The following is a 27,734-nucleotide window of genomic DNA, read 5'->3' on the forward strand; positions in this document are numbered from 1 at the left end:
AACGAAATATATGAAAATAAGAGGAGACATAACAAATAATAACAAATATATCAAAATAAAAGGAACAGAGGCTGTCTATGTTTTTAAAAAATTCGTCAGAATTTAAATACTTAAAGAAGTAACCATAACGAACACGGTAAAAGAAGAATAAGAGATAGACAAAAGATTAATGAAGAGAAGAGAATAACCAAACTGCGAGTCTACGAGAGTTGGAAGCAGTAAAACAAGAGTTGTCATGTTAAGTTTTGTAATTTATAGCATTTTTCTCAAGCATACGTTAATACAAAAAATAACCATCATTATAGGTATTTAAAATATATACTTAGGTTTTATTCTGTTCTTAATTAATAGCAGTGGCGGATCTAGACATTTGCCTTGGAGGGGCAACTTCGAATAAAACACCAACCAAAAGACATAAAAAAGATAAACCCAAACTACACAAAAGACATAAATAATAGGGAGAATTCCCTATTCTCCCGTGTAATCGCCCCTGAATAATCGTGTACAAATTACACCGAAATCACAATATAACTGATGGTGTATAGTTTAAAGTTCATTAGGTTTCAACTTTTAAGAATCTTACCTCTTGCAGCGGTAGCAGAGCTTCAATCTTTGTCTCTATTTTCATGTCAGATATCAGCGCGGTATCTAGTTCCGTAGTAATAGAAATTAAAATGGATCCAGCATACCCTTCCATAGGATTTTTTGAATATAAATGTAAGTAGATAGGGCCTAATGTTGGCAGAAACCCTTCATCTTTATCATTTGAGATATGCTTTAAACTTATTTGCTTTTGGGAGAGCACGGTTTTTCGAAGAGGCTCACCAAGACATGCTTCAATTTTTATTGTCTGACATAGAGGAGGAAAGAGGTCGGCTATGGTTAGCCGTTCGTTAAACTCTAGAACAGAGGCATTCTTCTTAGTAGACGTTTTTATCTGGAAATTTATAAAGTGTTAATTTGAGAGAGATGAAGTCTATTTTGGGTTATTTTGATGGAAATAAAAAACTAAGAATATGAGTATTAAACGAAGGGAAACATTTTTTACTTACACATGCACCTGCAAAAGTAATTGCAATATATACGGATGATTTTTTCTTTTGAGACTCTTCCGAGGCTGTATCTCCTATTAAGAGTCCAGGCTTCTCTATTAAATTATGGCATTTATATATGTCAAAAATATATTTTGCCCTTTGCCTTTCAGCAAATTTACCTTCTGGAAGAAGTAGATTACTAAAAGAATAAAAATAATCTATTAAAGCATTAAGTTATAGCATTTTTAAACATAAGTTGTACATTCCTGATATTATTGTTTAGTGCTTGATAGACCTCATGTAGTAAAGAAAACATAGCATTGCTGGTACATTTATTAGATATAAAGCCGAACTGACTTTGTGATAAAATGTTGTTTTTAACGAGAAAGGACATTTATATTATGTCAGTGATCCTGTGCTCTTGATTAATGCTAGGATGTCATTCTCTAGATCCAAATTGATGAAGTGAAATCAAATTTCTCCGATTATTGGCTTAGGCCTTTTTAGTAGTAACTTTCTATAAAGTTTTGATATCACGGGAAGAAATAATATAGATCGATGATATTTGATGGTCTTAGCGTGTATGATCGAGATGTGTAATGCCCTTGTAGTATCATAATTTCTCGTTGCTGCAACGTTTGATTAATAATTTGCATTTTCATTTGTAATCCAATGTTATTCATTTCATTTTTTATAATTTTTTACTGATCGCAATTAAATTATATTTTGTTATGTTTATACATGGGTTCGTTTACCGTAAATCAATCCCATATTTTTCTGTAAATTAAAATATGTGTAAGGTAGGTATTTAAAGAGAAAAATGTTTTTTAAAAAATATATCGAAATACGACCAGTACAATTGAAACCATAAAGGGCATACTTAAAAGTGCTTTATGAGACGGAGGTTATGGAGTTAGTATCTTATTTTTGTGAGATGATTATACAAAGAAAATAATTTCTTTTCAATTTATATTTACTTTTAAACACCTTGTGAATGTGGTTTTACATACCCTTCGATTTCGTCATTTATAATATTGGTCGGTGTTTTTGGAACCTCACCTTTGGTTAATACACAAATATCTACTTTTAAATATCCTCGTGGTCCAGTAAAATCATCTAGTTTTGTAGTACCTAGAATTGCCCATTTGTGATAAAACTGGTGGCCTAAAAATAAAAAAAACAAAACGTTATGCATGGATCAACTAATTAGAGCTGGGTAAAAAATATTACCATTATAAATGGTATTCATTATAAATCAGAACAAAGACTGAAGGTAAAACGTATATTATTGAGGTAAAACGAGTCATAGTAATATCAAAAAGGGAAATTTAAACTGTAGATTTAGATTTTTCAAAAAGATCTGCAGAAACGTAAAGTTGGCTGTAGTTGAATTATCATTTTATATTTTTTACAATTTTTTACTCTAATTCGGCTCCTCTTCGTAATTTTCTAGAGTGTAAAATTCATTTGATAGTCCTTTCTAAGCAGGAAACAAATCACATAATAGTGAATTTAAAGTTACCACTATCCGGTTCTAATTATCAGTTATCAGAGTACGTTAATAGATTAACACTAACTGTGCAAAAAGATAATAAAGCATTCAATGTTGAACATAACCTAGACGAGATTGTGTGTGATTATTGAATGAAAACAAACTAGGAACTAATTAAAATGAAAAGTGAACTTGCAGCAGTAATTTACTTATCGTATATATATATATATATATATATATATATATATATATATATATATATATAATAACGGATTGATTACGGCTGTCGCCGCTTCTCCGCCCCCAATTTCTATCTTTTTCTGCCATATGCAGTTGCCTCTTCTAAGTCTCTTGCCGACATTGCTTCATCAATATCGTTGCGCCAACTTCTCCGTAATCGTCAATCCTCTCTTTCTTCTTTCAGGAGAGATCCATTCCAGTACTCTTCTAGGCCATCTGTACTCTGGCATTCTTTTAACACGTCCGAACCAGATAAATTGTTTTCTTTCTATGTCATCAATAATATTTCGCTCCATTTTCATTTCGTCTCAGATAATCCATTTTTGTCATAAGTTTGTTTCTATTGGCTTTGGTGACGTCTCATAGTTACTAACTAAGATTTCATCTGCGCTATATCCCTTCTTGTTGAAAATGACTCCCAAATATTTGCAGGATTGCACGCCTTTGATTTTGTCGTCTTCCATAACTAGGTCACATATTTCATCTGTTCCCACTGAGAGATATTCACATTTTGTCATATTCATGTTTAGACCTGCCACTTCATATTCTTCTTGCAGTTTGCTTACAATATAGCTAAGATCGTTTTAACTATTATTCCATTTAGAAAAACGTACGAACGAGCAACAAGATTTAATTTCTTTATTAAAAGATAAATATAATAAAAATTCAGCCATACCCATACTAACGTCCTCAAGCGAAAAAACTATAAGTAAAGCAGGCCCGAGCAACTCAGGTTATACCAGTCAAGAACCCATTAAATTGTCATTAAACAAAAACACAAGTCGACCATTCATACATGAATGATAAACAAAAAAAAATAAAAACAATCTTAAAACAGGACACTCATCTTGAAGTACCAAATCGAAAAAAGAAAACAAATACAAACCGATTATTGTAAGCAACGAATCGTCTACTGTAAACACCATTTCTAGACAAGGTCATGTACATGTGTCCCACATAGGTGTTTATATGAAAGGTACCCAATTACTTTTAACTGCGTGGAATGGCATAGAACTGACAAATACTGTACATATAAGGTATCTGTCCCTATCGGTAAAATTGACAAAGTCTACAAACCTAATATTTGGCCCAAAGAAATTGCAGTTAGGAGATTTAACTTCAAAAGAAATTTTCAGCACGTAAAGAAGACGGGGGAAGAGACCTAGAAACTTCTACAATTTTGTATCAAAATAAACTAATTCGACCAGGTACGGTACGCTTGTTTCATGTAAATTTGCAGTGTATTTCAAACAAAGTCGATATGACCAATGTTTTTTTGCGGATCAAAATTTATATGACGTCATATGTTTTTCGAAGTACTGGCAAAGTGAAGAAAATTTAAAATTAATTAGCATCTCCGGCTTTTCATTAGCTAATTTCTTATACTAGAATTACTACTACGATATACTACTATCATTGTTTAAATAGAACTAGTTAGCCAACGCAATGTATAAATTTGTTTGATTCTAATTGAGACAGTCACTAGATGTCACCACTCTTTCTGTCTCAATAGATTTTAATATACCATTGTTTGTTTGATATACGTTATACTAGATGGTGCTATGTGAAAAAGTTAAAGACTAAACTTAACGTCCATTTTTGATCCATTGAATTAAATTCACCAGCGTTGCAATATTTCACTGACATAGTAGCAACAGGTTTATTTACAAATAAACATGTAACAAAAAACAGACCTTGAATCACTTAAGATATTCATTTAAAATAGAGTTATTACTATCAACTAGTAAATATCGTGTCAACTAAAATTGTACATAAACGTACTGTGGCTTCTAAATCTTCCTATATCTAAATAAGTTTAAAGAATTTAAATATTTTATTTTATTTGAAAGTGTATTACAAAAATTTGGTCCGAGGTAAGTAAAACATTTTAATTCTGTGTGTTTAAAACAAAAAACATTTGTATGAGAAATGAACAAATTAGGTATTTAGAAATAAATTTTAGCGGATAATACATACATTCGATAATATTTGAAAAAAGTGATTTTAAATTAAAATAATGTTACTTCCATAATAAATAAATCGTTTTTTACAGATGGCTGGAAATATTTGTTGTTATCACAAATGTGGTTTATCATCATACAAAATTCATGGTTTAAGAATGTTCAGATTTCCGACAAAAAATCTTTCGGCTTGTCAAACATGGATATTACACTCTGGTAAGTAAATAGAAACTTTTTTTATATTCTTTTATTTTACACCGTTTCCGTTACGTAATTAACTTAAAAAAATGTTTTTTTTTTCATTCATCATTTGAATTTTACGTTTTCGTTGGTATTATAATTATGATATAATAAACTTCGGAAAAACAAATTAGTGAATAAATATCAAGTTAATAAACATAAACAAAATATAAGATATTTAAATATGTATTTCTTTAGCTACCTATTTTTAGTTATTGTACTGAAAAGTAGAAATAAGTTCATCTTTATCGGAGAACTAATTTATACACCAGTCCATCTGTAAAAAAATCATTGATTACACGTAAAAATCTTATAAAGATATTTGAAGGTTCTAAAAGATATACGAGTGTTAGTTAATAATAAATCTGTGAAGACATACAAATATTTTGGTTTGTTTTTGTTTAAACAATTTTAAAAAGTGAGAGGTCATTCTTTTGCTTATAAAACGTTTTTTATCCAGTTTAGAGAAAAATAGTTAAAATAAAAATTGTAGATCTCAAAAAGTTCTTCCTTTTGTGAGTTTCTAAGTTAAAATATATAAAGAATTCACCAAAATAGTTGCAAAAAACCCTTGATTTTGCAGAAATTTATAAATTTTAATAACTTTGTTTTTGCATAATGGTATGTAATGTAACTAATAAAAATAGTGACGATTTGTTTATCATGGAAAGCGATTATTTAAACAACTTTTTGTTGAGCTACCCCAGTTAAAAAAAAATTATGTTTTACGTGCCACAGAAGCCAAGATATTGCAAATTTTACAAGCGCGATTTATTTTAAAAAAGTTCAAATCTAAAAAAAAAACGGAGCTCAGATGGTTTTCCATTCTACTTTTCCGAAGAGGTATTTTACGAGTACCATCATTTTAACGGGTTATAAATTTTTACTTCTTTACCGCATATGCCATCTGTAAGCTGGATCGCACAATTCAGATCTTTATTTAGAGTCCCTTCAATTTTCATCTTTTACTGTTAATAGACAATGGAAGTATGATTTTAAGAATAAAATGCTTTGGTTTTAAATATAAAATGCTCTCTTGGCTCGTAATGGTCATAGAAGATTGTTTTTTTTTAGGAAGTGTGTTTTTCATCAGTTTTTCATTAGCCTCTATATAAGTTTGTGGCATAAACGATATCAAAGATATAAATGTTTATAAACAGATTAAATAACCTATAAACTATTTGCTCTGATTGACATTTAGCGCACTGTAATAACTTATTAATTTCCATAATTTCAAGGAGCTATGTTATATGTTTTTGCACAAAAAAGAGTTATTTTAATTTATAAATAACTGCAAAAATAAGGTTTTTTGCAACTATTTCGATTAATAGTTTCTTGTATTTAAATTTAGATACTCTCAAAAGTTACATTACTTTTTATGATCTACAACTCTAAAAAAGCTGAAAAAAATCTTAAACAGATATTTAAAGTCTCTAAAAGGTATATGAGGGGTAGTGATGACAATTATGTGAAGACTTTAGCTAATTTTGCTTTGCTTTTTTTTTTAAACAATCGTAAAAAGTGAAAAAAGTTTATGCGCATAAAACGTTAAAATAAAAGTTATAGATCATAAAATGTTCTCTAATATTGATATTTTTATAATTAAAATACATAAAGAATTGACCGAGATAATTTAAAAACCCTTATTTTTAAAGTATAATTTATAAATGTTAATAACTTTCTTTTTGTATAACGATATGTAATACAACTATTTAAAATTATGGCAGTTAATGAGTTTTTAAAGTGTGCTAAATGTCATACAGAACGACCATACAGTTTATGAGTTATTCAATTTGTTTATCCAGGAGACCGATTATTTAAACAACTGTACTTGTCCAAACAGTCACTCTAGGGATATTTTGTAAATAGCAATCGATTTTTTATGGCTTCGTTTTAAATTATTTAAAAAAAAACCATCAAGAATATAATAAATTTGTTTTTAAAAATCAGTTTGAAGAGTAACAAATTTTTAGCATATAAAAATTTCTAATAACTTTGACTTTTTTATGTCATACACTTGTATGTAGGCTCAATATAAAGCTAATAAAAAAAAAACATTAAAAAAAAAACCAAAACCTTCTATGGCCCAGAGAAAATCAAATAGCATTTTTTTTTTAAGAAATTGCAAATATTTTCATTAAATTGCACATTAAGAGCTGAAAATTGAACATTGTAAAAGAATATCTAATTTTTATAATTCGATTTATCAATAGCATACACAGTGAAGAAGTAAATTAGTTTTGAAACAAAAAAATAATGGTACTCGTAAAATATCGCCACAGAAAAATGCAAGGGAGATCTGTCCGCTGCAATATCTCAGCTTGTTTCTTGTTAGTGGTTATAGAAAGTTCTGTTTTTTTTTTAAATTGTGCTTTTACGCCAGCTTTTCATTGAGCCTACGTACAGCCGTATGACATGAAAAATATCAAAAGTAGTATAAATGTTTAGAAGCTAAAAAGCACTTTTGCAAACCGTTTTTTTAATAATAAGTTTAATAAAATGATGAAGTTTATAAATAAAGCTTCAAATAATCGATTCAAAAAACATCAAATAACTGTCAAAGGTTAAACACCCTTGTTAAAGTTCCTAATGGATTTTAAAGATTTAAACAGTGTTAAACAGATAAATTAATTCATCGACGAGTTAACAATACGAAGCGAAGTTCTTTAATCATAATGTGATAAGGAGACGAGTATCAAATTTGGTTTTATATTTCAATAGTCGAATTTAATTGTGGCTATATTGGTTTAATTAAAGAAAACCAGAGAAAATCCCAAGAAATAGGTGGGATCCTTTTTTTTCTTTCTTTCCAGTTTGGGAGAGGGTCCTTTAGGTACTCACGTTTAGGTATTGTGTTACGGTCTGGGTAACCAGAACTACACATCATGAACAGTAATTAAATATTTACATTTACACAAAACAACTCCAGTTTCAACCCAAAATCATATGTCGTTGCCGCAGTCTCTAGACCTCCTTCCCGTTCGTTTTCTAAAAGGGGACAAGTTATTGTCATGCACTCCATTTTGAATACTGTTTTATTTGAATATATTAAAGAAATTGGTAAAATAGTTTATCCAAAAAATATTACTTTTAAATCTCGCATTTCGAATAATCGAATCTACATTTTCCTCACTTCTACTGACATCGTTGATCAACTAATACACCGAACGTCATAATTAATTTCACCGTCATCTTTATCTGCAGGCTTCTTTCTGCGACCAAAAGAATCCTTATTTCAAATGTATCTCCTTCCATCCCGCATTCACTAATCGAACAGTCCCTAAGAAATACGGAACATCAGATGATCAATAGGCATATATCATGAGTTTTCTGCTCTTTGTATATTTTTACTTCATCTTTTGCCAAATTTAGACACGATATTTAAATAAGTAAGAAAACTTTATGTACTTCAAATACTAGCCCAAGTCTAGTTTAAAAAATAAATTGTTAATAAAAAATAACCTTAAAATATCCAATCCCTTTTTTAATCAAAAAGTTATACTTGATAAAATAAAAGTTTTGGAACAAATCTGGACCTAACCATATATACTCTTTTCTTCCTTCACCCTTTCCTTATTCATCCTTAGTTTCACAAGATACCAATTATCCGAACTCTTTTATAAACTATTTCGAACTAAAAGCTGCACTCAAATCCTATAAATTTACAAAAATTAGGGTTTTCTAGAATTATCTTGAAAAATTTCTCGAAAATTCCTTAGGCACCAACGACCCTCTAAATGAAGCCAGTAAATTTACCACTGACATACCGCTGACAATCGTTAATGAAAGATCTTGCCCTAATCTATACTAATATAAAAGAAAAATCATTACAGAAAAAAATTTTTGTTAAAAATCCATTATAAAAGGTATATAAATTAAAAAACCCAAATGGGCTATGTCATGAAGACAAAAGGTTTTTGGAATCTATATTCCATCATCGGTGTCTAGGTGAACATGTTTTGAGCCGCTAAATATCTGGGTAAAAACCCGTTAAAAGTTATATGTTACAATTTAGTTTACATTATTTAGTCTTATATATTAGGATGTTAAAGCTACCAGTGGATATAATAACATGGCAAATGTTATCATATCCACTGGTAACTCAACCCTGGTGAGGTCCCAACCTCATATAAACTTATACAAAGTGTAGTAAATCTACTTCAAGATAGATCTAACGAACTAGGATTATCACTCACTGAGAACAAAACCAAATTAGTAAAATTTTCCAGAAGAATTTTCACTCCCTTAACCAAAATTTTATTTAACAATTCTCTACTTTCTGCTGTTAATTAATGTAAAATTCTCGGTTTTATGTTTGACTCCAGATTAAATTGAAAGAGTCAAATCTCTGAACTTAAAACCAATTGTTTTAAAAGTTTGTTTGTTTGTTTTAAAACCCTCAGTCATCTTCAATGGGGTGCCGATAAAACTTCTTCTAGGTCTGAGCGCTTTTCGCTTTAGTCCTATTGAGAGTGTATACCGTGAATCTAATGAACTTTCTCCTACCCTAAGACGATAATCACTTCTACTTTCGTATGCTGCATCAACATCCGCAAATCCATTTAATCCCGTTCATTCCCTAATTGCCACAATGGCGTCTTCTTCCACTAACAATAACCAACACCTTATCATAAAACCTATACCTCAATTAATTTGTCCACTACTTAAAAATATTGACCTTTTTCAGACTAGTTCATTTCCTCTAACTTTACTTCCCCTCTGGGCTAAAGATCTCCCTTCAATATATACCTCACTCACCATTTTTAACAAACTTGAATCTTCTAACCTTCTTATAAAGAAAGCATTTTTAGAGTTGAATTTTTTATACAGATGCTTCTAAAACTACCACTGGTATTGGTTGCGCAGTAACCACTAAACATGAACTTGTAAGATCATCTCGGTTACCCTTAATATGCAACGTTTGCACAGGTGAACTATATAGTATTCTGTTGGCTTTTAAATGCATCTCCCATCAAAACAGACATATTGCCATTTGTTCAGATTAACTTTCATATATCCATTTAGTCAATACAATTTTCACTGACCACCTATTAGTTCAAAACATTCATGACATATACCAAAATCTCTCTGCTTACGATGTAAGTCTCTCTCATATGGCTGCCTTCTCACACCGGAACTACTGGTAATAAAACAGCAGATAATTTTGCCAAAGAAGCTACCAACCATGGGGTGACTGAAGTCACCCCAATTCAACTAGCTAACGAATCTCGAAATTCGTTTTTAAAAAGTCAGTAGAGGATATTTGACAAAACTTATAGCAAAAGAGCAAAACAACTTTTCATAAACTTCAATCTTTTATTGGTCATCTCTCCCCAGACTTCATAACTAGAAGAGAAGCATCGACTATTAGAAGACTACGAATCAACCATACCAAACTTACCGACTGCAAACAATTCACCAACCTGTATAAATCACTGGACTTGAAACCTTCTCTAAGGAACTAGAGAATCATCTACCTCTTCCTCAACTGTAAATTGTATATGTTGATTATGATTGTTGAAAATGTTGACTATTTCATTAATTTTGTGCTTAGGAAGTGCCAAAACTAAATCATCTACATATCTTTTAATAAAAGGAATGAAAAAAGTGTAATTGTTGATACAATCACTGATAACATCATCCATGACTAGATCCCATAGGACTATCAAAAATTTGTTTTTGGTAGTGATATGGGATCTTTTTTTTTCCTAATATTGTTCTGAAGCTATTTTCTTGTGGCATTTTAAATTAATTACTATTTAAATGGGAATAAGCCATAATTAAAGGTTAAAATACGTTTATTGACGTTTCAATTTCCACTTCGGAAATCGTTCTAAAAAACAAACATGTTTGAGAACGATTTCCAAAGTGGAAATTGAAACGTCAATAAACGTATTTTAACCTTTAATTGTGGCTTATTCCCATTTAAATAGTAATTAATTTCTTTTTTTTCCTATCTAAAATTTTTTTTTCTTACTCTTATATAATATATATATATATATATATATATATATATATATATATATATATATATATATATATATATATATATATATATATATTTATATATATATATATATATATATATATATATATATATATATTTATATATATATATATATATTTATATATATATATATTTATATATATATATATATATATATATGTATATATATATATATATACAGATATAAACATATATTGGCATAACTGCCAAGTTATCTATATCTTAAATACAGAACTTATTTTTTTAATTTATTGTGCAGAAAGTTGCTTTTTTTCAGTTGTGTTAATAATAATATTGTTGTAGGTAATGCTGCATTGGAAAGTCTGGAGCTACCCGATTTAAAAAAAAATCTATGCAGTAAGCATTTTGACCAAAAATATCTAAATGCAAAATATTTACCCAGTACTGTTATACCAAAAAAATATAGTGAGGTAGAAGAGGAAGGTTCGTTAACGACACCACGCGTTTTTCATACGTATTCAATAGAAAAACAACCATCAACCAGTGCCAATACTGTTTCGCACAGTGATAATTCTGAACTTGACGATTTTGTTGATGAGCTTTTTAGATATGCCGTTATCACCATTGATCAAGAAAAAAAGATTTTATAATTATCACACACTTTAAAGGAGATTACATGCATCTCGAATACGGATCAATCTTCTTAAAACACGCATAACAGCACTAAAAAAGGAGACTGGTTAAGATTAGGACAAAATCTGTACAAACTGCACGAAAGCCACAAACTCAGTTTTCTGCTGCAGTTTTTCTTGAACACTTTGCTATCATAACGTTTGTTGGACTTGATACCATTGTAGTTAAACATCGATCTAATATTTTTAAACTAGTATTGCTGGTTCATACATAGATCCAACTCATACATTGCTTATTTTAGTTCATGCAAACAATGTTACAATCGATTTCTATAACTATTAATGTAAACAATTTTGTTTTGTTTTTTTACCTTGAATTATTATTTTGTTAATATTGTCTATGGTGTAGATATTAGAATTTTCATAAGTGTTATCTAACTATTAAAATAACGCGAATTTAATTTTTGCATAAACAGTCATATCGGGCGAGTTGATTGAAAAAAACATTCTCATTTATGTAAACAGAAATACAAAAATGGTGTGTATATTATAAAATACATAAATAAATAAAATAAAGGGTACTATTTATTAAAGTTTTGTTAATTATTATTCCTTTTATCCCAACACATAGATTAATTTGTCCCTAAATATGTGTTGCCTCTTGTTGTGGCATATCGATCTGTTTATTTGTTTCAAAACCATTATAAAAAAACCATACCCATAAATTTACTATATTTTCAAACGTCATTTTAAAGATTAAAAGATTGAAAATTTAATTTTCCTAAAACATACATAAAACCATTGTTTAAAAAGATTTTTTTTTAAACAATGATAAAACTCAAGTCTTGACTAAAAAATAAACCTCCGCATGAGTGTTCTAAGACGATAGCAGTCGAGTCTATTTCAATTAAATATTTAATCCTTTTATAACAAATCATATAACCAAATTAAATATCTGGTAAACTAATGAAAATTAAAAAAGGCAGCATTTAACTGCTTCATTTAAATAGATTACTAACCGGTTTAGATTTATCAAGTCTCAAAGTAGAAAAACAATTTGAAATATTCGCTCGAAATAGTCAAGTTATGTTTCACAAAACGCATACAACTATAATAACAATAAGCATTTTATTAAAATCTTATATTTTCTTCACAATCTGGCACCCGTGTACAGGTTTGCATAAGTTACCAGACAGGTAAAAATATACTCGAATAGAATCCTGCTGAGAATTAAGTTTCTGTTAATAGTTTTTTAAATTTATGACTAGAGGCCGCCATATGACGGCAGAATAAAAATCAAACGTTTGTTCCATAAGGATTGTCTAACTAGTCCTATTTAAACAATGCTACTATTACACTAGAATCACATCCCAGTCCAGTAGTTGCATCGACAACATTATGACAAATTTTTCTGAAAATATCTACAGAGTGGGCGTATTTGAACCCTGTTTCTCTGACCATCCAGCGCAATTTTTATGTATTGACTCTGAGCACAAAGTTGTTTACATTAATTAAACATTTCAACAGTTTATTACTTCTTCTGGTTTACAGAAGCTTCAACGTGCGCTAGCTAGTATAAAGATGAACTCTTTCTATGATATTAATAATGATCCTGATTTTTTGACAGTCTTTCTTACCGAAATTTATAAAAACTTAATATTAAAACATTTTCCACTCAAAAAAGTAAAACAAACTGCTGAAAGAACACCCGTGCAATGGTTTAATGATGAATTAAGGTCTTACAGATCTAATCTTTCTCTTATTAAACACATTGCAGATACCACTAAGGATCTTGATTTGTTCAAAGTGTATAAACAACAAAAATTTATATATAATCGACAATTACAAAAGGCTAAAAAGTCAGTTTACTGTGATTTTATTACTAATTCCAATAATAAGCATAGAGACTGCTGGAAAATAGTAAATTTCGAAAGAAACAATACAAGATCCAGTTCGGTACAATCTGATCTACTTCCAGACGAAATAAATCAATTTTTTAATAGAATTGCAGAGAATATAACATTTCTTCCCACTATTAATATCAATGCCCTCTTCAATAATTATAGAAATCATCCTTCTCCCAGCAAGTATTTTTTTTCGTTTTGTTGTGGATGAAGAGGTCTCTCAAATAATATAGTCTCTTAGTAATTTTATTGTAGGGACGTTCACGAAATGAATAGCAAAATTTTAAAAGAAACTTACCAAATAGTTTTAACACCTTTCACTCATCTTTTTAATTTAATTCTATCAACTGGAGTATTTTCAGAAGTACTAAAATACTGAAAAGTACTTCTTCTTTTTTAAGTGCCATCTCTGCGACGAATTTTGGTAATCATCATGGCTATTCTGACCTTCGAGGCAGCAGCTCTGAACAATTGCCTTGAGCTGCAACCAAACCACTCTCTCAGGTTCTTCAACCAGGAAACGCGTCGTCTTCCGACGCTTCTCCTACCCTCTATTTTTCCTTGAATTATGAATCTCAAGATATATCTTTCGCCTCTCATCACATGTCCGAGATATTGCAATTTCCTTTCTTTTTTTGTATTTCCATTTCCCTCTCTCTGCCTATTCTCCTTTACACTTCTGTATTCGTGACTCTATCTACCCATAAAATCCTTAACAATCTTCTAAATGTCCACATTTCAAACGCGTTAAGTAGATTTATTGTATTCCGGTTTATTGTCCATGATTGAGCTCCATAGTAGAGTACACTTTGTACATAACATTTAATTAGCTTTATTCTGAGGGCCTATGTCAGATCTTTGCTGCATAAAATCTATTTCATTTTCACGAAGTTGGCACGTTCTTTTTCAATTCTGACTCTTATTTCTGTAGTATAATCGTTATTTTCTGTGATTATCGTTGCCAAGTAAGCATATCTTTTTAATCTCTCAATCTTCTGGCCGCCTATGATTTCTTCAGAAGAAGCATTAAACAATAACGGCGACAGTATGCAACCTTGCCTGACCCCTCTCCTTAACTCCACTTCTTCTGACACTTCTCTTCCAATTTTTACATTTGATCGTTGACCGTAGTATAAATTTGATATCAATGTTACATCCCTTACATCCAGATTCTTGTTTTTGAGTACTTCTATAAGTCGGTCATGTTTTACCTCATCGAATGCCTTGTTGTATTCTATAAAGCATACATAAAGATCTCGATTAACATCCAAACGTCTTTGGGTCAGCACGTGCCTCTCTTGTGCCCACTCCATTCCGAAATATAAACTGGGAATCACTAATATCCATCTCCAGCTTAGCGTGTATTCTATTATGTATGATTTTTAGCAGGGTTTTTAAGGTATGTGACATTAGACTGATCATTCGATAATCACTACATTCTATGGCATTTACTTTCTTTGGTAGACAAATAAATGTTGATGTCAGTATTTCACGTGGAGTGATTCCTGTGGAATAGATATTGTTCGGTAGTTGGACTAAAAGATCTGTTTTTTTCATTGACCAGTTTTAGCAATTCACTACCTATATACAAAAAAGGTAATTCCCCGATTGATTCTACGAACGCGGTATTTAATGTTGTGAGCGAGGTGATTGAGGGGCTTGACCGAGGCAATCGCATAGGAATTTCTCTTTGCGACTTGTCGAAGGCTTTTGACTACGTTTCACACGACATTTTGCTCCAAAATTAAATTACTATGGAATCAGAGGTATCCCTCTTAAGTCTATGACTTCTTTTCTATGTGGCAGACACCAGGCGGTAGTGTCTAAAGGTCATCTCTCCGATTTTCTATCCATAAAACATGGAGTCCCACAATGTTTGGCCTTAGAACCACTTTTGTTTATTATTTATGTCAACGATTTACCTAAATTTATATCTTTTTACAAATCCATACAATTCGCAGATGATACGACATACGTTATATCAGGAAAAAATGATAGTTTAAAAATGTCTTATGAAGATGTTTCTACTAAATCTAGCATATGGTTTGCTGCAAATAAACTAAAACCTAATTCTGACAAATTGCAAAATTTTGTTATATTTGCAAGTAATTTACATAATGATTTAGATAATAAAGAGACTGTTAAACTATCGGGAATAACCATAGATAATCGACTGAACTGGTCAGCTCTATCTCACAACTAAGAAAAAACTATCAAGTTTATTATTTGTTATTCTCCAACTAGCAAGAGTTGTTTATTTTGACACAATAAAAATGACATATTTTTCTTTATTCCCCTTTTACCTAAACTTTATTTTTTAACCTTTATTTTTTTTTCAGAATCCATAATCGCAACTTATTTTGCGTCTCTTATTTACTATTCAATTATATTTGTTTCTATTTTAATTAAATTTACCATCAAATCACATCTTATATTCAATATTAAGATTTTTATCACTACTTTGTGCTGCTTTGCTTGCCATTCATCTTGTATCTTGCATCTAGCTTGTATGATGAAAAACAAAACTATTCAACTATAAATAAAACTGAAACCCACGCAAAAACTTCGGATTAAGTTCACTTACTTTTTTGTTTCCACACTGTAGCTACGTCCAAGGCCACTTCCCCCAGGATTCTCCTTCTCCTCCAGATTTTACATGGTTCTATTACCTATTAAAAAAAAAATATATTAAAAACGTTATAATATCGATCAGGTTGATACTAACCAATAATTTGATATTTTTTTCCAATATTTTTTCCAATGTAGTGTAAAACTCAAACACGAAATACTGCAACAAAAAATATTTTAATAAAATTTTCTATTAAATATACAGGTGATTGCAATATCCGCAGCCCTTTGTAAAACCATTGTAACGTAATATTTTCCTGTTGTACCTTTCTATTGGCATTGTTTCTTTCTGTCGTTTTGAGATCAATTCAGGCACAAATTATCAAACTTAGTGCTGCAATCGTTGCAATCTTCCATCGATCACTGGTGACCTTTTTATCTACTCTCCTTGTAGCCTTAAGCTATGGTTTGTTAGAACAGTGACCGACGCATAACTCACATTCAGTCGAATGCCGCGCACGTTCGTCAAAATCAAACGCGCGCTACAGAGCGATAGCAGTGTACGTCGACGGTGCGCACTGGAATCAATTGAAACAATCTTCTTTCGACCGTTAATTTAAAAGCACCTTCTGTATTACGACAAAATTTCGTTTACATTTTTATTTCTTTTGTTTACATTAGTATGCGAACTAATCTAACAAACCGACTCACCCAAAACTGCCGTGAGTCGAGTACAACCATCAACGCGCAGCGCCCAGCCTCGAGCCTGGTATCGGACCATAGACTTGGACCGTAGTATTCAAGCTTAGTATTTTTTCGATCTTCGAGCCTAGTACTCTACGATCGACACTATGAGGCGCCGACCACCGACCCTCGCTCCGACCATCGTATCGATCGTAATAAGGTGTACTCATTCTATATAGTACATCTTCGTTGGTAACTCTGTCTATCCAAGAAATCCTCAACATGCGTCTATAGCACCACATCTCAAATGCTTCGAGTCTCCTCAGTGATGCTTTAGTTAAGGTCCATGACTCCACGCCATATAAAAGAACGGAGAATACGTAGCCTTTTAGTAAACGAACTTTTATTTCCAATTTTATATCGTGGCTGTTAAAGATTGTTTTCTTTTTGACGAAAGCTGATCTTGCCTTCTCGATCCTTATCTTGGTTTTTTTGATGTTGAAATCAAACCCAAACCTGCTACTTACTTTTGCCACCCTGGAGACAAGTGTCTGCAGACCTTTAAGACTGTCTGCAAAAATGACAGTATCATCAGCGTATCTTATGTTGTTCAATCGTTCTCCGTTTATAAGTATTCCCTCGTTTATGTCCGTTAGCGCTAGGTTCATAATGTGCTCTGAATATGTATTGAACAATAATGGGGACAATATACATCCCTGTCGCACACCTCTTTTTATCTTTATGTCGTCTGTTAACTGATCCCCAACTCTAACAATTGTAGTTTGTTCGTAATAGATATTGTTTTTTATACGGCGATCTCTGCTGTCTAGACCAATTGAATTTCATATTTTCATCAGTTCGTCATGTCTTATTCTATCGAACGCTTTCTGGTAATCAACAAAACAGGCATATATATCACAATTCACGTCTCTACATCTTTGAAAGAGAACTTGTATTGCGAAAAGTGCCTCTCGAGTAAAAAATGCATCCCTGAAGCCGAATTGTGTGTTTGTCATATGTTCTTCACCCTTTTTATATATTCTTTTATGTATAATTTTTAAAAAAGTTTTCAGGAGATGGCTCATTATTCGTATTATTCGATAATCTTCACATTTTTTGGCATTGGGTTTTTTAGGGATTGTTATAAAAGTTGATCTTAGCCACTGTTGGGGTATTTTTCCACTTTGGTATATATTGTTGAAGATCAAGGTAAGTCTTTTTACTTCGTCTTTATCCATAATTTTCAAAAATTCTGAGTAGAACTCGTTTGATCCTCGGCTTTTCCCTACTTCCTATTTCCTACTTCCTCTTCGAAAATAGGTGGTAGGGTATCGTCACTTTTATTTTGTGTGATGGTGACATTCCTATCGTCTTCAAATGTTGTTGTCACGTAGTTCAACCATGTTGTTTGTGTTTCTTCAATATGAACTATTGGATTTCCTTGAGTGTCTGTTAAGTGTCCCGGCCTGCTGCTTCTTTGATATTTTTGTGGAGGTTGAACGAATCGTGTTTACTTTCCAATATCTCGATTTCTTCACACTGTTCTTACAGATTTCTATTTTTAGCTTCTCTGCCAGCTTTTTTTATCTCTTTGTCTAGAAATTGATATGCAACGTAGTCTTTCCGCTTGGATTCTCTTCTTCTGTCCATCATCTGTAATATACCGTCGGTCATCCATGGTTTTTTCTTTTCTGTCTTTTTCGGTCGCTGGTATTAGTCTAATATTTTCTTCCCAATGTTTTCTAAGTGGTTTATTTCTGTGTCAACATCATAAACTACTTCTGACTTAGAGATGTTGTTCTTCAGATATTTCCGTACTTCTTGCTTTATGTCATCATCTCTTAGTTGTTTGAGATCGTATCTTATAGGATTAGATTTGTGGATTTTTTTAAATTTCAGACGAAACTTAGGGACAAGTGGGTTATGGTCTGACAAGATGTGCACCAAGGTAGGTTTTCACTGATGTTATTAAGTTTTTGAATCTTTTATTTATTAAAATATAGTCAATCTGGTTTTTGTGATGTTTTCTGGCGTTTCACCGGGTGAGCGCCATGTGTACAACCTTCTGTGTGGTAATTTAAAGAGTGTATTGGTAATTTAAGGGTTGGTTAAGGCAAAATATCACCTGCTATCACCCGATTCTCATTATTTCTCCCACACATTCATCCGGAAAACCTCATCGGGAAAATACTAAGAGAGACTGGGCCGTTTGAACAGCAGTGGACTAAAACTTTTATATTTGCCTTATAATAACGACAAATGAGATTCATGCTTTACGAGAAGTAAAGCAACCATTAAACCTTTCAAATTATAACTCAGTCTAACATTGTAACTAATTATAGAGATAATTTTTCGACTGTTCTAACAACCATTCAAATTTCGTCATTTTGTGTCATGTGGAACAATTTCACCCAATCATGTCAACATTAGACTGATAATTGCATTCAGTGCAATTTTCAATCCCTATGACAACACGATCGAGTTTGACAACTTCATCCAAATAAATTTCAAAATGTCACGTTTCGGCAATGAGAATGTTCAAAGTATAAATGCGCTAATCAAAGAAAAAATTCCCAGAAATACAACCTACAGTCACAAATATATTTGGGGAATATTCATAGAATTTTGCTGCGGACGAGAATATGAGTTGAATGAACATAGAAGCTTAGAAGAATTGGCGTTGATACTAAAAGATTGGGCCGTCAATATGAGAAAGAAAAACGGGGACGAATTCAAAGAGGCAACGGTGAAGACAATGTGGAACGTTTCGTGCAAACTATTGCAAGAAAAGTACTATAATGACTATAATATTATGATTGACTTTAATTAATTGATTACTTTTAATAAATAAATGTTTCGTTATGTTAAGTTATGATTTTTTTTTTCGAAACATCTGCCGATTATCCCTCGGACATTGATGAATGCCTCATAATTTCATGACAAATTTCTCAAGCTCGTTGCTTGGTAACAGCACTCAGCCTTCGGCTTCGTGCTGTTACCAAGGAACGAGTTTTCGACTGTCATGAAATTATCTCATCTGTTATCAATGTCCTAGGAATATTACTACTGATAATAAATCTGCCCATCATGCACTGAACTGTATCACACAAACAAGAACACTATATAACTTTGGTAAATTATTCTGTGTGGCTAATTTTTTTATTGCCAACTACAAATTTATAATACTGATTTCAAACAACATATTAGATACCATATCGATTGCTGTTAAATCAGAATAAAATAAATTACCTCATTGTAATAGGGACAATCCATATTTTTCTGTACTCCTGTAGATTTTTGGTGACCATCTATCCTAATGACAACTACAGAGTCCATATTTTCCCAAATGTAATGCCTTCCCTCCAAAATATTCACTGTAATAAGAAATACTTTATTCGCCATTATGAAAAAAGAATAATAATATTATGTTGACATTTAAATTGACAATATGACAGATTGGCCGATTTTAGACGACTTAAGTAAGCAAACCTATTAAGTACGGCATGCGATTGGTACTAGAAAGTTGTCACAAAGGACGAGATAAAACATAGAGAAGCAAATCCGGTAGTTTAATGCACAAACACAAATTTTAAGCAGAATAGAAGACTGTACAGACATAATCACAATTGTGTGTGAAAATAATTGTGCAGTATTTAAACTATTACTACTAAAGGTCATAATTCAAAATATTGTACTTGATGGAAATGGATAGAAATCTATCTGATGGGTCTGATTTTCCCTGCCAATCATAATTTCATGTCGTAGGTATTGATATTTATCTAAGAGTTTTACTCCTTACCCACCAATACTGATGTTCTAGTTGGGTACCAAATTTGTCATTATTTTGTTTTCGAGATGTTTATATTTAAGCCTACATTTTCTGTAGCCACAACGAGTTCCTGTACCATCTCTCTTGCCATTCTTAAGTCCTATAAACCGAAGAGAAGAATCGATCTTGGGTGGGCAGCATATGGAAAACTAGGAAAAACTTTTAAAATTAAGCTGCCCACATGCCTGAAGAGAAAAGTATTTGATTAATGCGTCCTCCCAGAGTTGACATACGGAGCAGAACCACTTATTCTAACAAAAGCCTCGGCTGCGCAACTAAGAGTCACACAGAGAAGAATTGAGTGATCCATGTTAGGAGTAACTCTGCTAGAAAAAATAAAAAAGAGGTGAGGAGAAGGACCAAGGTCACTGCCGTCATTGAAAGGATAGCCCGACTAAATTGGAGATAGGCAGAACACATAGCTAGAAGGACAGATGGGCGATAGACAAAGAGTTCATTGGAATGGATACCAAGGGAAGACAAGAGAAGCGTCGATCGAGTACCTACTCGATGGGCTGACGATTTAAGAAAAAATAAAAACTGGATGAGAGTGGCTTAAGATAGACGGGGTTGGAAACATGAGGAAGAGACCTATGTTCAGCAGTGGACTTTTGAGGCTGGATGATGATGATATGAGAAATCTATTTACGGGGTCTTACTTTCCGCCTACTTGAGCAACATTACCAGGTCTTTGGTCTCATTCTAAGATAAAAATCGACATTTAGCAAAAACTTTATTACATAAACATAGTTACAATCTAAAGCGTGCATAAGAAATCCAAATAGAACATGAAATCAAACATTTAACAAAAATCTTTACCTAAAACTTATAGCTTAAACTCTCCCCAACCCAAAAAGTAATAAATCAACGAAATTAGGTCGTGCAAACATAGTCCCATCTTCTTGAATTCTTCCATAACAGTTTTAATCTCTGGAATGTGAAGGGCTTCATCAAATTTGGACTTAGTTTCAGGAGTCTTTAGTTGTTGCATTAGTTTGGCCATCTCAGGGTTGCTTTGTAGTTTGGTTACTTTTATCAAAATTGCGGCCGGTTGAATAACTTTTTCAACATCGGTAATAAACGATGTTAAGTTTCTTGGAGTATTTTCTGGTATATCTGTAATGGTAACATTTTGTACAAATTTTTCAGCGCGTTTGATTAGGGTATCTATTGGGATACCAAAAGTATTTATATAATCTTTAAGAGTTATCCATTCTGGTTTCACCTTGATTGTTTCTATCAGCTTTATCCACTCAGCACTTTTCATGTATTTAATAGCAGCCTTGAAACCATCGTCATTTTGGAGATGATCATTAGCGATTTCAGTCACCTTTTCCCTGGAAATCTCTTTTAAAATATTAAGAACGGAACTTTGTAAAGAATCTGGGTTATTTGTTTGATTTTCTATTACTGCAGATAGTCCTACAGTAAATATTAAGTAGCAGCATATTATGAAGCAACTCTTCATATTACCGGAACTGAATAAAAATTTTTATCAATAAATTTGAAGTTTTCACAAGTTTTGCTTATTCTACAAACGTTGACATTAAATATCTGTTACTATGTGTAAGTTGAAAATGTTTTATACAAAAAATTGAATTTAGTTACTTAGCAACTCTTTTCTTCTTCTTCTTCTTTCTTCAGTTTTTGGCGAGCATACTAGTGCATTTGCCAGAACATTTCTTAGTATTGCAGTTGGTCTTATTCATGACAATGTACAAAACTGTTTATAAGATATTAATAAATTATTGGATATAATTATGTTGGTGACAATTTCAGTTAAAAACAGATGGAACAACAAAGGAGTTTACATTCTAATTCTCTTGTAATCTTCGTACGTTTATGTGACTTGTATGGCATGTACTTCATGTAAGTTTTTTTCTTTTCTTGTATTTTTCTTTTACCTCTCTACTGAACCACGGCGATTTTTGCGCTTTAAGAGAGATTTATCTTTCATTCGCCCAGAGCTTCTTTAGCGAAGTCTAAGATGTTTGATTTAATATGTGACCAGCTTTCCTCGACCCTTGTTTTCATCTGTAGTATTTGGTAACATTCTCAGGCTTTTGTAAGTTTTTATTTCCAACATTTCCTCGCAGTGTCAAACTATATTAATCAATGTCATAGACATTGTTGTGCTATAATATAATTACACACAATCTTACGATGACCACTACATACCCTCCAGGGGGTCAAGACAGGAAAGACACCTTTGGGAAAGTTTTGAACACTGTAGAGTCCACTCAACGCTTCGCCAGCTCATGAGTATACCTTATTGTAATAAAATAGTTTATTTTAGTAATAGTAATCATTTATTAATGAAAACATGTTTGGAAATTTAAGATGACTTATTTATTTATTAGAAGACTTCCCTGTAGCATTGGGATCTAACTTTTAATTAAGTGGATCACTAGTTTTCAAATAGTTCATTGTGCTCTTGTATTTATTGACATTAAGCATAAAGTTGTTGACACTAACCAAACATTTCAACGGTTTAATACTTCTTCTAATTTACAGAAGCTTAAACGTGCACTAGCTAATACAAATATGGACTCTTTCTATGATATTAATAATGATTCTAAGATTTTGAATATCTTTCTTACCGACAAACTGGTGAAAAAACACCCGTGCAATGGTTCAATAATGAATTAAGGACTTACAGATCTAATCTTTCTCTAATTAAACACATTGCATATGCCACTAAGGATCCCGATTTGTTTAAAGTATATTCTTCTTCTTCTTGATGTGCCTATCCGTTACGAATGTTATATTGAACCAGATTCTGAGGTTTTTTAACCAAGATGTTCTTCTTCTTCCTGGACCTCGTTTTCCAAATATTTTTCCTTGCAGGATGGCTTGAAGGAGTATATAAACAACAAAAATTTAAATATAATCGGCAATCACAAATTGCTAAAAAGTCAGCTTACTGTAATTTTATTACTAATTCCAATAATAAACCTAGATCTGAAAAAAAACCTTAGCAAATCGCGCGACCCTATGAGGACGGATAAAAAACTCTACAACCGACTCTAAGAAGATGCTCTGTGGAATGAAAAGGCTTCAGCTCCAGGAACTAATACAGAATTGGAAAGGTATAAGGTATCTATCCAAAACAAAATAAGCTATGCTTATAAAAAATCCTGTCCAATAAGGATGGTCCAGGAAAGTCGCAAAACCAACTGTTGGTGGTGCACTGGATTGGAACACCTTAGGAAGATAGCAAGAACAGCTTTTAATAGAGCAAAACGCACCAAACTCAAAGAGGATTGGGATTCTTATCAATCAAATCTCAGAGAGTTTTAAAAAGTCTGCAGACAAAGACAAAAAGCTGCTTGGAGAACCTTCTGTGAGGAAATCGAAGATTTCCCGCAGGCTTCCAGGCTACAAAAAGCGCTCTCAAAGGAACCACATCGGCATGTCGGCGTACTAACGAAGGAAGATGGGAACAAAACTTCCAACCTTCGCGAAAGTGCTGAGGTCCTGATGAAAACACACTTTCCCGGTTCTAGTGTCTCAACAGCATCAAACTAAATGGAAGAAGCGCAATCATAAAATGGGCCATATTGTGCTTCACCCCTTTCAAATCACCAGGGCCTGACGGCATGTATCCAGCCCTACTACGGTGGGGACTGGATATCCTTCTGCCGCACCTCGTGGAAATATTCAGAGCCTCTTTGGTTCTGAGATATATTCCTAGGAAGTGGAGAGAGGTACGTGTGGTCTTTATACCAAAATCAGGTAGGATGGACTTCACCCTACCAAAGGCTTTCCGACCAATTAGCCTAACATCCTTTCTGTTGAAAACGATGGAAAGGCTATGCGAGAGGTACATAAGGGATGAAGTTCTGGTCCATAACCCACTTCACCCAAATCAGCATGCATATACTTCGGGAAGATCTACCGATTCTACATTGCATCATGTAGTGGGAAGAATTAAAATATCGCTGGATAATAAAGAATCCACCCTAGGTATATTCATAGACATTGAGGGAGCGTTTGATGAAACCATATTCCCAACCATCGCCTAACAGCTCAACGTCAGGAATGTTCCCCTGACCGTAAGCGAATGGATATTCAGTATGCTCTCTAATAGAACAATAAGCATAAATGTAGAAGACGTTTCTGTTAGAGGCATGGTTACGAGGGGGTGTCTACAGGGAGGGGTGCTATCACCACTACTCTAAAACATAGTTCTAGATACCCTGGTTGACCAACTCAGGAGCAACGGTTTCTACACAATAGCCTATGCAGACGATATTGCTATCCTGCAAAGCGGTAAGTTTGAGAACACACTATGTGAGAGATCACAAGTTGGTCTCCGACTAATAGAAACATGGTGCAAGGAACATTCACTATCTGTAAATCCTAAGAAAACAGAGATGGTCCTCTTTACCAGAAAAAGAAGAATCACGGGCTTAATACCCCCAAGGATTTTAAACTACCGTCTAAATTTTTCTGACGAGGTGAAGTACCTTGGTATTTACCCTTGACAGGAAGCTAACATGGAACTCACACTTAGATGGTAGAGCTAAAAGAGCATATATTGCCTATGAGCAGTGTCGACGAACGCATCTGGGGCCTTACGCCTAGGGTGATCGCCTGGATCTACACTGCTGTCATTAGTGTAATTTAGTCAGGTTTTTCAATTTTTGTGTTAAAAGTAAATAATTAGCGAGAACATAAAGAGTCGGTGTGCTACAAAGTTGTTGCTGGTTTCATCTATAATTTCCCAGGTAATAAATATACTATGTTTGCTATTTAAAACTTGTGTTCACCAATCCATAAAGTTTACATAACCTTAAAAAATTAATGTGTTTTGGTATTCGTTTACATTGTTGTACCTTGGGATATTACGTTTGTTATATCTTTGGCCTGGCCAGACTAACTGGCAATGGCCAAAGGTACAACAAGACAAAACATTTTACTTTTTCTAATTTATCTGTAATTTCACTGAAAGTAGACACTAAAGTATAATCTCTCACTCTACGAGACACTCGGCTAATAAACTCTACAAAATTGAACTTTAATTTTTTTTTTACTTAAATAACAAGTAAACTGACACCAAACTTCTTTACAGAAAAAATGCCACGAAGCAAAAGTGAAATTAAAAGAGACAAAGTAGATGTAGGTGCTTTGCAGAAAGCTGTCGAAGACGTCCTCGAAAATACCATTCCGGTTCAACAAGCTGCCAAAAAATATGATATTGGTCGATCAACCTCATCTAATCATATTCGAATTCATGTAAATTCCGAACGTCCTACATTCGAATCCAACGCGAACAACGATTTTAAAAAAGTGTTTTTACTTGAACAAGAGTCACAGTTGGAGCAGTACTTGACATAGGCAGCGTCGCTTCATTATGGACTCACAAAAAAAGATGCAAGAATCTTAGAATTTCAATACCCACGTAAAAACAACATAAAAACACCAGACAATTGGACTTCAAATCCAACTGCAGGCAAATAATGTCTAAAACACTCATGAATCGGCATCCATCATTGTCGTTAAGGAAACCCGAGGCTACAAGCCTGGCAAGGTCAACCAGTTTTAACAAAGAAAATATCCAAGCTTTTTTCAACAATCTTAAAACAGTAATGTCACGCTATAAATTTTCCCCTGCCAATATCTATAATTTAGATGAAACCGGGAATTCTTTAGTCCATGCCCCACCTAAGATAATAGCCTTTAAAGGTGTAAAGCAACTGGGTAGTATGACATCCAGAGAAAGAGGGATCAATGTTACTTTGATTGCTGCGGTTAATGCCATCGGTATCCATGTGCTGCCCATGTTGATATTCTCTCGCGTGTTTTTCAAGGACCACATGTTACATGGTGCACCACCGGGTTCAATTGGAGGCGCAAATCCATCAGGAAGGTCAAACGATAAGCTTTTTTTACACTACTTGCAGCACGTTAAGCCGAGAGAGCAAGAAAAATTGCTACTAATACTCGATAATCACGAGTCCCATATTGCAGTCTCCATGATTGATTTGGCGAAGAAAAATAATATTGTGCTATTAACGTTGCCACCACACATCTCGCATAGAACTCAACCTATTAACAGGACTATTTTTGGACCATATAAAACCTACTACAACACCACAGGTAATAAGTGGATGATGACCCATCCTGGACGTCCTATAAGCTTGTATGACGTAGCTGAACTCGTAGGCAAGGAATTTGCAAAAGCACTTACCCCTGCAAACATTGTCAAAGGATTTGAAAAAACAGCGATATGGCCTGTTAATGAAAATATATTTGGCGACCACGAATATCTGTCGTCTTATGTAACAGATCGCCCAAATCCAGAATCAGAAGAGAATATTAATACGGCATCTTGCTCATCAAGCCTTCAACTATCCGCAAATCCATCAACATCAAACTTGACACCGGCACTTCCACTGCAGTCTAATGACAACAAGGCAAATAATTCTGACTTCAAAAGCCCGTTTGTAGCGCGCCCATTCCCCAAAGCCGTAGCTCGAAAGACTTCTCAAAAGAGACGAAAGCATGGTAAAACAAAAATTTTGACAGACACCCCGGAAAAAGAGGAACTATTGCAAAGTAAGGTGAAAAAACCAAAGTCAGTCAAAAGAAAGGTTCTCTGCAATAGTTCAAATGAATCTGATGAAGAGATGAAAAATATAACAAATGATTCAAGTAAGGAGGATTTAGAAACTTTTCTGGCAAACGAAAATGAAAATTATTCATTAGAGCAACAGGAAAGTGAAGAAATACTGAGCTCTTCTAAGTTAAAAGAAGGTGATTTTGTTCTCGTAAAATTGGCCAGTAAAAAGAATATTGCACACTATGTTGCCAAGATAGTTGAGGGTTTAGATGAAGAATACATGGTCAAATATTTAAAAGCAGTTATTGGAAACAATAAATGTGTCTATTCAGATGAGGAAGTCTCTTCTGTCTCTGAAGGCGACATAATAAAAAAACTGCCTTCACCAGATTTGGTTGGAACATCAAAACGCCAACAAAATATGATGTCCTTTAATGTTAAATTTGATACATACAATGTAAAGTAATCATGTTTGTCATCTTATAATTCATGTAATAAATAAGATTCCGTTCGTTTATGTTGTTTCTTCTTAATCGAAGGTAATTTGTTCTCTGACCACAGGTACAATATAATGTGGACAAAGATACAACACAGTGTCGTACCTTTGGACGACCTGT

The 27,734-nt window shown here is 32.9% G+C and overlaps 2 protein-coding genes across 2 annotated transcripts in view; both read right to left on the reverse strand.

Annotated features, from left to right (window-relative positions):
- The window catches only part of mfr (ferlin family C2 domain-containing myoferlin misfire), a 147,316-nt gene extending 127,178 nt beyond the window's left edge, over positions 1-20,138 (reverse strand). The window contains exons 1-6 of the mRNA XM_072545025.1: positions 19,973-20,138; positions 16,197-16,259; positions 16,056-16,140; positions 2,045-2,198; positions 1,053-1,233; positions 584-937 (exon numbers count right to left, since the gene is read on the reverse strand). Of these exons, the coding sequence (XP_072401126.1) occupies positions 584-937; positions 1,053-1,233; positions 2,045-2,198; positions 16,056-16,140; positions 16,197-16,259; positions 19,973-20,125 (990 nt within the window). The 5' untranslated portion in view covers positions 20,126-20,138. The remainder of the gene's footprint in view (positions 1-583; positions 938-1,052; positions 1,234-2,044; positions 2,199-16,055; positions 16,141-16,196; positions 16,260-19,972) is intronic.
- A 1,142-nt stretch (positions 20,139-21,280) lies between these two features.
- Positions 21,281-22,122, reverse strand: LOC140449875 (uncharacterized). The gene has a single exon (XM_072543264.1). It carries the CDS (start codon positions 22,018-22,020, stop codon positions 21,379-21,381), a length of 642 nt encoding a protein of 213 aa, XP_072399365.1. The 5' UTR covers positions 22,021-22,122; the 3' UTR covers positions 21,281-21,378.
- Positions 22,123-27,734: the final 5,612 nt, after the last annotated feature.

This window comes from Diabrotica undecimpunctata, chromosome 9 (assembly GCF_040954645.1).
Source record: "Diabrotica undecimpunctata isolate CICGRU chromosome 9, icDiaUnde3, whole genome shotgun sequence".
Lineage (NCBI taxonomy): Eukaryota > Metazoa > Arthropoda > Insecta > Coleoptera > Chrysomelidae > Diabrotica > Diabrotica undecimpunctata.

Excerpts from the sequence above, each read along its gene's own strand:
- LOC140449875 (XM_072543264.1), bottom strand. The coding sequence starts at position 22,020 with ATGAAGAGTTGCTTCATAATATGCTGCTACTTAATATTTACTGTAGGA.